Source organism: Haplochromis burtoni, unplaced genomic scaffold, assembly GCF_018398535.1.
Source record: "Haplochromis burtoni strain Fernald_Lab_line unplaced genomic scaffold, NCSU_Asbu1 Contig_175, whole genome shotgun sequence".
In the NCBI taxonomy this organism is placed as follows: domain Eukaryota; kingdom Metazoa; phylum Chordata; class Actinopteri; order Cichliformes; family Cichlidae; genus Haplochromis; species Haplochromis burtoni.
In genome coordinates this window covers 471825-485672 of record NW_024582536.1, presented here as the reverse complement: position 1 = coordinate 485672, position 13848 = coordinate 471825, and the positions used below count along the sequence as shown (strand labels likewise).

Here is a 13848-nt window from a genome sequence, read left to right as displayed (position 1 = left end):
CTTTCTGTCTCGTTTAGTTTAGTTTAGTAGTTCTGTGCTCATCTTCATGTCTTTTTGAGAACTTGGATAAGTGGAAGACTCATATTTAAAAGCCGAATTCAGACGACAAAAAACAAAACCTCTTTAAACTCATAAATAATTGTGCAGTGTCTCTACACATTGTGCAACAGTTTTAGGTTTTATCCTTACATCCATCCAGACTCTCCTTCCAAAAATCCCACACTCCCAATTTATTCACGTTAATAAAACTTCTCCGCTCTCAGAAGAAATGACATGTCATGTGTCAGGACTCGCAGGCTTCAGCAGACACACTCAGCTCAGGGCACAGTAACACGTGGCACTGCTCACTGAGCCGGGTGGTTAAGTAACGTCTAATTAAGGTGCATTAAGCACTGGAAATTCAATAAGAAGGAGCTCATGTAAAGGCAGCAGTTATTATGACAGATGAAGTGTATTCAGCGCTGATCGAGCTACCGGTGGGGACATCACTTACAGTGCTGAACCATTTCCAAGATTTGGTCCATATAGCGGCTTCAAAGAAGACAATTACATTTTCCCCGTGCAACTCTGTACTTCCTATAACTCTTGTGAATTGAGTTTTGCTTGAAGCTAAAGGGGGAAAAAAAGGAAAAACAACAAGTAGTTTTGTAGCAGACTTTGATAATGTAAACTTCCATCCTCAGTGAGTTACATAAGAGCGTTCCCTAAACGATAGGCTGAGATTAGACTGCTTTTTAAGAAAGATGGAAGAACATCAAAGCTCGTTAAAGGAAAATTGGTTTCACATGTCTCCAATCAACATAATGAAAAACAAACCGAAGGTTTTAAAATACTTAATATGTAAAGTAACTGTTATTTTTAGCTGTGCTGAAGGCTGCAGGGATGATGACAGAAATATGATGCTTTTTGGATCAAGTAGCAGTCTCCATGGCTGGAAAACTGGGCCACTAAGTGCGAAGTGATTCATTCCCCATAGAACCCTTTTTCAGCAAAAATGTACGTTTACAGCCTCATACAGTGTGTGTATGTATTTGTTTAATATTTGATATGGTAGAGTTTCTTTTGTGTGTAGTTTGTGTCTGCAACGATTCTTTCCACGTCCTCCAGCATCCTCCCACAGTCCAAACACATGGATGTTAGGTTCATTCCCCCTCTCACCACGATGACACCCGAAAACCCCCCCCCCCCCAGTTTTCTCTGTTTTTTTTGTGACAATTCTTTAACCGGTGAAGCTTTTTGTGACTCCGACAGACTAATTTTCCCAAATGCATGTTCAGTTGTCCATATTCTTCTTAGTATGTTTAGCTGATCTTGTGTTTGCGTGGTCGTAAAACTGTGTGTTTTTGTTTTTGTGTGTGTGAGTGTGTGTGTGTGTGTGCGCATGCAGTTGTTGTGCTTGTGCATCTGCAGTTTGTATGATTTGCTTGTTTGCATGTGTGAGTTAATGCACGTTTGCAAGTTTATAGGATGTTTTGCATTACAACGTGTTTGTTTGTTGATATTACTGCACGTATACAGTTGTGAGTGAAATGTGTGCATCCGATAAATGAGTTCACGCTGACGAGTGTGTGTATTTCTGTCGGTGTGCTTGGGTTTAATCATGTGTAATTGTCTTTGTGTGTTTGTTTTGCTGTGTGTGACACGTTGTGAGGCTTTCCCAGGCAAGTCAATACAGCGGGCTAATCGGTTCCCACAATCCCCTGATCTCACTCTGTGTGTCCAGTCTTTCAAATCTAAATAATGTCTTCCGCTGAACTTGTGCTGGTTGGCTCTCCACAAACGCTTTGCGAGGTGATTGGTCTGCACCGCATGCTGGCAAAGGTTCAAGGTCAATTTGTGGACTTCCTCCTGGCTGCATTCCCCAGAGAGCAGTTTCACAGTAAACACCGGTGTATAGGTGTGCATTGTTTCCATTGTTTGTAACTCACTGTCATCACAGGGAGCACATGGTTTGCAAAAAAATAAACTTTATCCTGAAGTGGCTTAAAAATCAAACACTTTCACCTTTGTGGAAATCATAGATTATCTCTCTGCGGTAAAAATGATTTACTCTCCAACTGCCACCGTCACCTCAAGTAGGGGAAACTTCCAGACAATTTATCCGTCTCACGTTAAGCTCACAACTCGGCTGACAAACACTCAGAGGCTTTCCTCAGCAGCAGTTTAAATGTCACGTCTCGATAAACTGAAGACAAATTCAAAATCACGTGAGCGTGTGACAGTTGCTAAGTCGTAAAAAGTATTTCCCACTAACAGTTAATAATTAATCCATCCAGCAGGTTGCTCACACCAAAGACAAAGCAAAACAAAAGGTCTGGAGCTGCTGTCTACGACACATTGCAGGAAATTATCACTATCTGCTGGACACACAACGTCTCTCACAAAGCCGACGTGATAATAAGCATCTGGGCCTGCCCTCCGTCTGTTGTAATCTCCTACTATCACGCTCAGAGTAAGACGGGGTGCAGGATCAGCCTCACTGTTTAGCTTTACTCTTGAGTGATAGCTGTGCGTGAGTATCAGGTGGTGGAAAATTCAAATTCAAGCCACAGAATAATGTTTTCAGCACTGAAGAGAGAATAATTTAGATTTAGTAAGGTTTTGAAACCGCATGCCTGCCTCTGAGGGTTCAAGTACTCATGAATCATGTGCTCAAACAGTTGAGATCAAAATGGGTTCATAAGCCTTCTAGACTTCAGATAAGCGGTGCATGACGCAGCACTTCTTTGTTTCTATTCGCAGTCGTGCAGAACTTAAAAAAATTACCAGTTTTCTTTTCTTTTTGCTTTTACCCGTCATTCGTTTCTTCTCGGCCTGATGTTTAAGGGGGATGGTGTGATGAGCATGTGGGGCTTGTTTAAACAAGGGGCAGATAATCCGTTCTACTCGACTGACTGAGGGGACCTGATGATCTGCAGGTGGAGACGACTGAGGGTTGGAGACGAGATTAAAGTACCATTTGGCAGACTGTATCATATTCTGATGATTAGAGGTAGTATCATATATCAACACTGATGTACGGCTGCTGCTTTGCCAGGTCTCTGTTGTATAACAAAGATTTAATCTAAATGTCTCTCCCTGCTAAAATAAAGGTAAATAAATGAAAGTCTTCATTTCAGTATAGACCCTGAACACTTTTCTTCAGTTAACAAAGAAACAAAGATGTCAGATGCTAAATGTTATATGAAGACTGCACACGAATCTTCTATCTTAGATCAGTGAATATCAACCAGAGTGAAAAATAAACAGACAGCGGAGCCAAAGGTCACTATATTTAGTCAAAAGAGCGCCCGGTTATCAGCATTCATAAGCTGTATGGATGAACTGAACACCGTCTAATAAAATAGGAAATTTCACATCTCCAAAAGTTAAGCACAAATCTTTTGGGGTGTCTGTAACACAGAGTAAGCCGTGTTATTTGTCAGGTCAAAATTACTTCAAAAGGTTGGGGACGATGGTTGAAAAGATCAGTTATCTAAAGAATTGGACCTTCCTTTATATAACTGAGCTCTCTGGAAACTCCTAAAGCTGTTTAAAGTACTTGTTTGTGCAGATGCTATGCTATGGTAGTTTCTGCCCGGATTTCACCTCAGATATATCGGAAACAAGTGTGAAATCTGGGAGCAGATTTGACATGGACCATAACCAGGTGTTTGAGCGGCCTGTCAGCCGTATACTGTCACTAGTGGCTCGGCCAACAAGTAACTGATGCAGGGAAGCAGTGCATACATCTCGCTGGCAACGATGCCATTAACACCCGCCATAACGTTGAGTTCTCTTTAGAGCTTCAGAGTTGACTGAAGGAATACTGTGGTAGGATAGATTCACTGCAAACATTGATGGAGGACTGCAGCTGTTGGAGATGTGCCTGGTCTCAGAACAACTGGTGTAGACGAGGTCAAAGTTCAGCAGCAGCAACACATTGCACGGATTCTTCTAGAAAACAACTGGACTGCTGCTTCCTCGTTTGCAGATACATACGTGTAAAGGCAGGCTTTTCATTTATTCTAGCTATTTGTTAACAGCAGTTGAACGTCAGAGGAATAAATGAAGATGGAAGAAAATAGTGGCGTTTGTTTGCAGGAGCAGCAGCGGGTCATCTTCCAGAGAACATACCAGCAGTTGTGTTGAGCCAAAGTTTTAATGCTCACGAAAAGATAAAGAAAAAGCCTCACAGGCTTTTGCATTGACGGCGCTGATAGAGGGGGTAGGCTGTGGTCGAGCACAAGACTCAGTTTGTTGTCGGAGAGGAAGTGGAATCTCCCAAACAAGGCAGCTGCTCATTCCCGACACCGATGGCGTATGAACGCTCCCAGCCCCGAACATATCCTCGCCCCCCCTCCCCAGCTCCCTGCTGGGAGAGTATTAGCCACACATGTCGAGGTTACGCAGGGAAAATACACGCAGGCGATGGATGACTGCTTCAATTCTACTCCCAGAGCTTTCAGGGTGGGAGGTTTGTGTTGGTGTTTTGGCTCTGGCCAGGAGGAGGTGTCAGGATTGAGATAACAGCCAGAAAAGAGCATCTCCCTGGATAACTGAGACATGCGTCCAACATGTTTACAGAAGATATTATACGTTGGAGGATGGATAAAGCTCTAAACCTAATGGATCAAAAATGACTAAAAATAGAAGGTTGAATCTCACTATTATATATATTATTTTTAATCTGATAGGATAAGACAGCCTGCAAAAACACCAAAACCATGCACAAAGCACTTCTTATAACATGTGTCTACTCTCAGAAAACCAATTATGACTCAAAGCTATTTCTTTCTCACTATATCCAATAACTTGTACCTCTTTTCTGGTGTAAGGGGGCATCCAACATAATTCTTCAGCAGCTTCTTTCCCACTGTAATTATCCTGCCTGTTCATACCAGTCATACTCGGACACCTCTGAGTGTGTGAGAGAGTTTGTTCAGGTTTAGCTGGACCGAGGGGCTCAGAGGTCTTTCTGGTGTAACAGCTGGGCTTTGATCTGCAGCTCCCAGTCCCAGTCGAGACTCTCAAGCGTTTCCCAGCTCATGTGTTGACATTAGCTCGGCGAGGCCCCGCTTCCTTTCATGTCAATGTGGTGATAGAAAATTAGTGTAACTGCAGATTTGTACAGGTGTCTCACTTTTCCTAATTTTGGCTGGTGGTTTTGTGTTGATGTGGTTTTGAAAGCTTTTACGAGCTGAAATTCTCTGACTGCTTCAACAGAACTTTCTTTATAATTTAAGTTTTGTGGTATCTGAACCATTGGTTGGATCCTGAAGAAAAGTTAATTAGAAGAAACTGATGCACTACATGTCTTTATGTAGTCTGCAACAGACCAGGAACACATGTTGTGCTCTTATCAGGTACTGATGCTCTGTTATCAAATCACGAGTTCGTTTTAAAGAGCTCTGAACTCTTATCACTCGTTGCATACAGACCAGCTTTATTGCTAGACCAGTGTGTTTGGCTTCAGTTGTGACCCTGATGAACGCCACAAGATGAAACGCAGTAATGTTCTATGTACTGTAAATAATGCTGGCGTTTTAACCTGTTAATGATGTGTTTAAACTTGTTCCTAGCAATGAAGAATTATTCGTTTCTAAAGTCTGACTGATGGGCAGAATCATTTACAGTAACAGTAACATCTTTTTCAACCGTTTCCTCTTTTGTTCTCTCTCCTCATTGAAGTTGAGCTTTACTGCTTTGGATGTCCTTTAATTGGCGATGATGAGCTTGTGATTTATTTGTGATTATTGGCGGTATAAGGAGACTCTACAGGTGTGGAATAATTTCAGCTGAAAGGCTTGCACATCAGTGTGTGAAGTGATTTGTATTTTTTTTGTAAGTGTTTGCATTGAGTCGTGTGTTTGGAAGACTTTAAATGTAATCGCAATGCACCAAATGTCTGTTACACGTTTGGCCTGAACAGTTTTCCTCTCTTCCGTGCACGTTGGAATTATGTGCAGCCGTCTGAGAAACCTCTGCTCTGCCTACTTGATCTAATCTAGTAAAAATATGCATTATACACTTAACTTTTGTGGTATTGCTGTTTTAAAAACATTACCTTCTTGACCATTTCCCCTTTAACCAGCCCACCTTATATCAGTTACTGAAGCTTTGTGCAGCGTGGTACGTGCTTCTTGAGTGATTTGCTAGTTTTATTAGCCTTTAACTCTGTGTGGTTTTCATCCATTAACAGATGCAACTTTAGGTCCTTAATTTCTTCATTCCTTTGGAAAGTACCAATGAGATCTTTGATGTTCAAAGTTCAGGCAATCAGTGGTGATGAATGACGGAGAGGAGGTGAAGCGGAGTCTTTTGGCCCAGATCCCTTGTTTAGAAATAGGGTAGTACCTGTGTGTGTGTGTGTGTGTGTGTGTGTGTGTGTGTTCATGTAGGGATAGAGTTCAGGGAGGAGGAGATACAGAGAAGATTAAGAGGGGTGGGAGAGAAAGGATAATAAGATGTGTGCTGGATGCCTCTTTTTCTTCTCTCAGCAGAGAGAGGATGGACAAACAAAATGAATGTATGTGTGTATTTGGGGTCGGAGTGGGGGGTGTCTTTGGAGGTAAAAGAGCCTTGAAAAGTGTGCCAGTGGGTGGAAGGAGACCCTCCTTTTGCTTTCTACATCCAAACTTGGTGCGAGCATCAGATTCCCGTGCTGGTGCACACCAGGAATGTCCATATGTCCCGGGCTGGTAAACGGCACACTCCTTCTCTTTGTGCGTGTTACAAAGGAGCACCTTCCTTTGTTCGGTTCTTTTCTGGAGCACCAAAGAATCCGACGCCGCTGTCTGTCCAGCCTCTGTTTAGAGCTCTCATTTGTGTTTTGCCTTTGTTTCACTCGCTTAATTTCGCTTTCACTTAGGTTCAGGAATCGTGAGGGTCATGGTTTGGGGTTAAAATGTGTTCATTCATAACACGAACCCAACCCGGTAAATGATAATTTTAAAAAACAGAAAGGGGATATAGATACATGGTGCGATGGGAGAGAGGCTGATTTATACATCATGATCATTGGTAACAGGCCTGGTTAAATATAATGTGAGTAAAATGAGCCAGAACAACGGTAAACTCTTGGTCCTCATGTAAGCTGGGATATTCTGAGGCCTGTAAACGATCTTCTGATGAAGATATCAAAATGGATTTTTATCTTCATGTGGAGACGACTTCTTTCAACACAACCGTGAGAGGAAAAGTTCATTCAGACGGTTAAACAGGAGGAGAATATTCAGGTGGTCAGCAAAAGCAGAAAAGCATCTTAAACACTTAAGGTTTAAACTTTTGGGACCTTCCTCTTCTCCCTCTTATCTTTTTGTTCGGTCACTTAAGCAGGTCTGAATAATACGGCAGACAAAACACAAGAAGCAAGGAATGCAAAAACTAGCAACTAAAACAAAGACGAAATTGAGGACTTCATCTAACAACGGTTTCATTCAGAATTTGCCAAACAAAGTAAAGAATGATGAGCAGTTTCTCTGTAAGACTTCTTATGACCAAATTGGGATCAGAAGAGAAATTCCTTTTCGAGTCCCTCTGACTGCCACATTTATATCTCACCAGGAGATCCCAGGACCGTTTGAACTGTGCCGCTTCCCTCCGCACAGAGGAGCGGTCAGGGGTTTAGAACAACACGCAGCACCCCTCTGATCTGCTGCTGACACTGCAACGCTGAGCTTTACTCTGTGTGTGCACGTTTTACTCCACAGTCATTCATTCATCTGCTAACATTTTCCCACCCAGGTGCCCCTCTCTGCTGCACCAGGACAGCTCTGTCTGAGTGAGGGCCCATGGGTCAAAGGTCACATGTATGTCTAGCTCGGAGAGAGGAGGGGCCTCTCAGTGAAGTGCATAGCTTGTTTTTGCCATTAGCATTAGCCTGTCACGCTAATGAACAACAGCACATGTGGCTATGCGATTAGGAGGGAATCCACTCGAAGGGCCCCTCGATTCTGTAGCTCAGTCGTATTTCAGGGAGGCTGGTTTCTAGTCTGAAACTGTCCTATCAAACAAACGAATCCATCAATGATCTGCACTGTCAGAACTAAAGCTTTTCTTGATGTGAAGCTATTATTTTTAAAGGTTTCCAAAGCCAAAAGAACGATTCAAACAAAGTTTCAACCGTCTAAACATGCAGTTAAGAAGCAGACCTCCTCTTGTAAATTCCACAGATTCCCTGCTAATCCTCCACAAACACAAAAGAATAGGGGAATTCTAGTCATTTCATATCCAGCTGTTAACTCTAAGGAGAAACACTGTAAAAACCAGTGGCAGTAAACTTGACTGGTCAGCAGGTATTAAAGTCCTCTCAGGAACTCCTCGCTAAAAAGCATCAATAAACATGCAGCTTTACTGGCCTCCTGGGTGACGGCAGGTGGAGACCTCTGAAACTAAACACTGCACAGCTTACCGTGTTTTCATGAAAGCAGAGACTCTGCTTTTGGTCAGAGAAAGGTCATGCCTTGGCAACATGAAAGCCTGTGTCTTTAGCAAAGGACAAAATATACCAACAGCACCACCTCTGAAATAGTCTATTTAAATACTGTCTTAAAGTTACGTTTCTCTGTCTCCCTGAGATTTCTAGAGTGCTGTACAAAAAAAACCAGACGCAGAAGTGGATCCCATTACTCAGTTAGCATTGTTGTGTAGAGTCACAAGATTGGATTGATCTGAAACCTAAAAGTGAAATAATTTAAAAGGAGAGAGTTCTAATGTTTTTAGGTTACATGAAGCAGTTTCTTGGGTTTTAATTCAGTTATTTAGATGATTCTGTTATGCAGTAATAGCATAGGTGTGGTTAGGATCTGTTGAGGGTCAACAACAAATTAAGATGCCCTTTGCTTTGTAAATTATCAGTTTAAAAAAAGAAATGTAGTAGGTTGTATATAATGGTCCCATTCATGCAATATCATTGATGACAGAAAATCACTGATTAATTGTTTAGAGACAAATGTATAAATGTCATATTTTGATTCAGAGTCTTCAGCAAACTTTTCTTCTTCCTCTGCAGGGCGACCGGGTGTGGTTACGGGAGGATGAGCAGTTCCTTCCCAGCACCGTGTCCTCTTGCTCCGGAGGTGTTGTTGTCTTTGCCACTGACTATGGCCAGGTAAGAACAACTATAGCAGGTAACACTTGAGTAACTCTACTGACTGTTAGTGCCAAATAATGAGCTTCTCTTAGCAGACTTACTTCCATAATGAACATGTATAAGTTTAGCTGGACCTCTTTATATCACCTAGCTGTTAAAATGAAGTCGGTGCCTTTTAGGCTATAAGGTGAGACTTCCTTAGCAGTGGTGGTTCCCTGCTACTCTGATTTGCATTGGTGTATGTCACACGTTATGTCAAAGATTGGCCCGGAGATCCAGTGTTTAAACACGAGTTAGATGTAGTACTTTTAAAATATGAAGTAAGAGGTGTAAAGTGCATCAAGGGAGCAAAAACTCACAGAACACAACAGGTAGAATGACCTTTTTGGCCCAATTTGCTTAAACTTAACATTAAATTTGGATGTAGTAAAATAGCACATCCTTAAAAAGCAGGTATAGTCCAAGGTTAAATTTTGGATTCTGAGGGTTACATTTCTTTGAGTGTCCTTCCATCCTACTGGGACAAAACATTAAGTCTATATGCCTGTTTGCTTAGCAGACGAGAAACATTCCCATCTTTCCCACACCTGTTCTGTTGCTGATAAGAAAGCCCAGGCTTAGCGAGATCTTCCCATAATTTGGGATAAGCTCAAAATCCCTAAACTCCATATGGCTCTGCATAACATCTTTGATCCACATGTTTTCAAAACAGTGGATATGGAGGATGTAGGGCAGATGGAACTGGGTTTACATTGTTTTGGGTTGATTATTAAGAATTAACATGCCTCAATCAATCAAGGAGGTTTTGACGTTAGATTTGAAAACATCTTCTGTGAGCTGTTTTGTTCCATAGATTTGGATTGAAGTGTCACGAGTACCCAAAAAGTTGGTTTCTGCACACAATGGTGGTCTATTGACTCCAAACATTAAAGTAATCACTTTAAAGACAGCCAAAGGTGCCAGCATCATGTGGTGTCAACAAACCAGATCACATGTAAGAGCAGCATTTGGCTGGCTTCCTGTAGATAGTCACACCTCTGTTCTCATCTGGATTTCTGGGTGTCTAACCAACTTTCTGTTGTGTTTCTTTATATAGGCAGATCGAAACAAAATGTAGACCCTAATATTATTTTCATTGTTTGTAGTATTAGTTGGGATGGGATACATTTGTTAATGTGAAGGTACTTTTTAGGACAGGGGTGTCGAACTCCAGGCCTCGAGGGCCGGTGTCCTGCAGGTTTTAGATCTCACCCTGGGTCAACACACCTGAATCAAACGGTTAGTTCATTAGCAGGCATCTGGAGAACTTCAAGACATGTTGAGGAGGTAATTTAGCCATTTGAATCAGCTGTGTTGGATCAAGGACACATCTAAAACCTGCAGGGCACCGGCCCTCGAGGCCTGGAGTTCGACACCTGTGTTTTAGGATGTTGCGTTGGCAGATGAATGAATTTAATTGTATGATTGTTTGAGTAACTGAACTACAGCTTGCAAACTGAGACAACTTCTTATGGCTGATGTCCACATGTTGGTGTGGAGACCGGTCACGCCATTATTTGGAACACTTAGACTTTACTCCATTTCCCTAATGCCAAATTTGGCAACTGATCATTACCCAATCCACATTGCACCAGACACCAACAGCCCATCCTGCAGGAAGTTGGCCTACAGGAGCTCAGACCCATGTAGCTTATTTGGGGTGGGCTTTTCTCCACCTTTGAGCCCCTCCAGATTGTGTGGGGCCGTGGCATGGCATGGTATCTTGTTCATGCGTGAGGGAAGAGCCAAGTGGGAGACTGATAGGTGGACTGGTGCAATATCAACAGTGATAAAGAGATAAGGTGAGGAGCTTGATCATAGCCAGTTGTGGTGGTTCGGATAATTGACATTGCGTCAGTGATAACTAACTTGACGTGAACTTTCTGTCTTCTGTTAGCTGAATCGTTGACCAGGTAGTTCAGGTATGTCAGCTTTTTTTCAAGAAGGTTCTCGTCCCTCGGACACGCTTAAACTGAAACTGCTTACAGTCTTTCTACACTAGTAGTTCTAACCAGAACCAGCAGCAGGAGAAGAACTAAATGATTTGTCATTTCACTGAACTCACGCAAGTGTGGGGAAGTGAAACTGCAAAAAATGACCTGAATCTGGAGGAAAAAAAGTGCTTAAGAAAAAGGAAAAAAGGTGGGCTTGTCTAAACTAAACCCTAACAAGCCAAACCGTGGGTCACAGAGTCATTATAGAGGAACCTTTTTAGGAATTGAAAGAGTCCAGGATGTTTAATATCTGCAGTCTTCCACATGTTTGTGCTTCAGTGAGTTCCACTGCCACCTATTCTCCTGTTCAACCAAAGCCTTTAAAATCAGGCCAACAAACAATAACCTGTGCAAGCTGTTTGGGTGGATTTACTCTGCACTACCCTCCTGTGCTGACAGCTTTAACAAAGACTTCCTGTGTAGCCAGTGAGCAGCAGAGGGTCACTACCAGAGGACAGCCGCTAAATGTGAGTGCTGAGGGATTTAGGGTCATGTTGAGCTGAAGTATTGTCCTGAAGATTTACTGGCAGATTAAGGCATTCTTATCTCCTGGCCTCTGCTCGTTCAGAGAGTCTGTTAGACCTGCCGTCCACTGAAGCTAATGACTCTCCTCACCACAGTAAAAAATGTCAACTAGAGGATGGAGGGGTCCGTCTCTCTTTACATCTGTCGCCTCAGGAGTCCACGTGAACTTGGCGTTCTTAAAACTTGTAATGTGTTTCCAGCAGGTCAAAGTTTTCTCTTACTGAGTGAAAAATCTCTGCTTTTCCACATCTACATGATAAATTAGCACGAAAGCTTAACAAAGCTATCCGTGGATCAGACAGATCCTACAGATATAGGAGACACTTTGGTTTGTTATTTGTTTTTTGTAGTGCCACCATTCATGCTCCCCTCAGGATGAGTTGTAATGGTTTTATATCCAAGTAACTCGAAATCTTTTCTTCCCTCTTACCAGCCATTTTTCATTATTCCAAGTAATAAATTTCAGCCCGTAGCATGCTAACTGACTCGCTGCTTTGGAGCCTCACAGTTCAAACAAATTATGCTTTGTGGTGATAAAGTTGTCTTTGTTAATAAAGTTTTCCTCGTATTACTCATCTTACCTGTACCTTCACTTCCTGTACCTGTTTCTTCTCTTGTGTCTTTCTCTTATTTTTTTTTTTCAATACATCCATCTCTGTTGTCCATTTAATTTTTCTTTATTTTTTAAAACTAAATTCTTTTTTAAATTGTTTTATTTTAGTCTCTAATCATTTGATAATTTAACTTGTTTGGGTTTTATTTTCTCTCATTTATTTTTGGGATTCGTTTTTTTTTTTTTTTTTTTTTTTTTTTTTTTTTTTTTTTTAAATGTTAAATGACTTTTTAATCCTTATTTTTCCTTCGATCTCTTCATTATTCTTTGGGTTCCCACCCGTTTCTTATTTTTCTCTCTTCCATCCTTGTCTTTTTTATGTATTTTCTTGTTATTCATCTTTTTGATTTCCTTTTATTTCTGCTTTTCATATTACTCGTCTTATATCTCCTCTTTCTCATATAGTTTATTTTTCTCTCAGCTCCTTCAGTTGCTGTAAACAGCTGTGATAATCTTATTGAGGATTGTGTGTTGAACGGTTTCTTTTTGATAAGCTCAGAGTTAAGAACATAAAGGCACTACACTCTGCTCAAGAGCCTCAACAATACTAGTAATAGTTACTTATAATCGCTTACTACACACCAGCTAGTGTGACTAGCATCAGGAGTGGCCTTCTGTTCCGTCGGCTCTCCTGTAACTAAAAAAAGTGCCTTAAAACAGTATGTGACTGCAGTGTGTGCCCTTGAGCAAGACATCGTACAGCAGCTCCTTTGTATCATTAAGCGAGTGCTGAAGTCGTGATACAAACAAGTGTGTTTGCATGCATGTCCATTGTCCTTTTGTGCATTTGTGTGAACTCATTCTAATTCATAGATTTAAATATGAAGGTGTGTGTTCGTGTGTGTCTGCCAGTTGTCTGTTGTGTGTAACTGGAGATGAAGGTCACCTGTTCAGCTTCAGCGCAAATGCTGCTCCTTGTGAGGAAATCCAAAGCTGACGAGTCAGAGAAACGCGTTACTGCAACACTGTTAACATCACAGTGGCTACAGCGTGAACGCTGTGGGCTCATAAGTTACTGAAGTGCTTCACTAGTACAAGTACAACGCTGCACGCTTTCTGATGGTTTTTAAGGCTTAAAGAATAAAAGTGTGTTATTGGAGTGGAGTTGTATTTAATTATTATTATTATTTCCCAAAATTAGCCAAATATAAAATTAGCCCAACCTGTTGCTTACAGCACTGTGCACATGTGTACACGTGTCATTTATTCCTACTACACATGGTCAAACAACAATCTTTGAATGTTTCTTTCTCCTTTTTTTTGAAGTAATGCAAAGACAACATACTGCGTTTAATTTTCTGTCAGCGTTTAAGCACCCTGCTGCTAAATGTGTCCTTTTTCTGTTACTTCGGTGTCACTTACACTTAGTGACAAACAACAAACTATTGAACTAATTGGAATTAGTGTGTTCAGCCTGAGTGTAATCTAGCTGCTAAAGCCATTAAATCTGCTGAGCTCTTAATCCTGAGGATAAATTTGGTGACACCAGACTCGGGATAAAATTCAAACTTTTATTCCTTCTACTCAGAAAGAATAATGAGCCCAGTTCATTCCTCATATTGAAGCTTTGAGTGGCCTTCAGTGGTTAAAGTGCTGTTAAATGT

General features: G+C 41.5%; 1 protein-coding gene across 1 annotated transcript in view; it reads left to right on the top strand.

Annotated features, from left to right (window-relative positions):
- The window catches only part of myo10 (myosin X), a 125223-nt gene that overhangs the window by 30725 nt on the left and 80650 nt on the right, over window positions 1-13848 (top strand). Inside the window, exon 2 of the mRNA XM_042225547.1 lies at window positions 8993-9091. Coding sequence (XP_042081481.1) covers window positions 8993-9091 — 99 coding nt within the window. The remainder of the gene's footprint in view (window positions 1-8992; window positions 9092-13848) is intronic.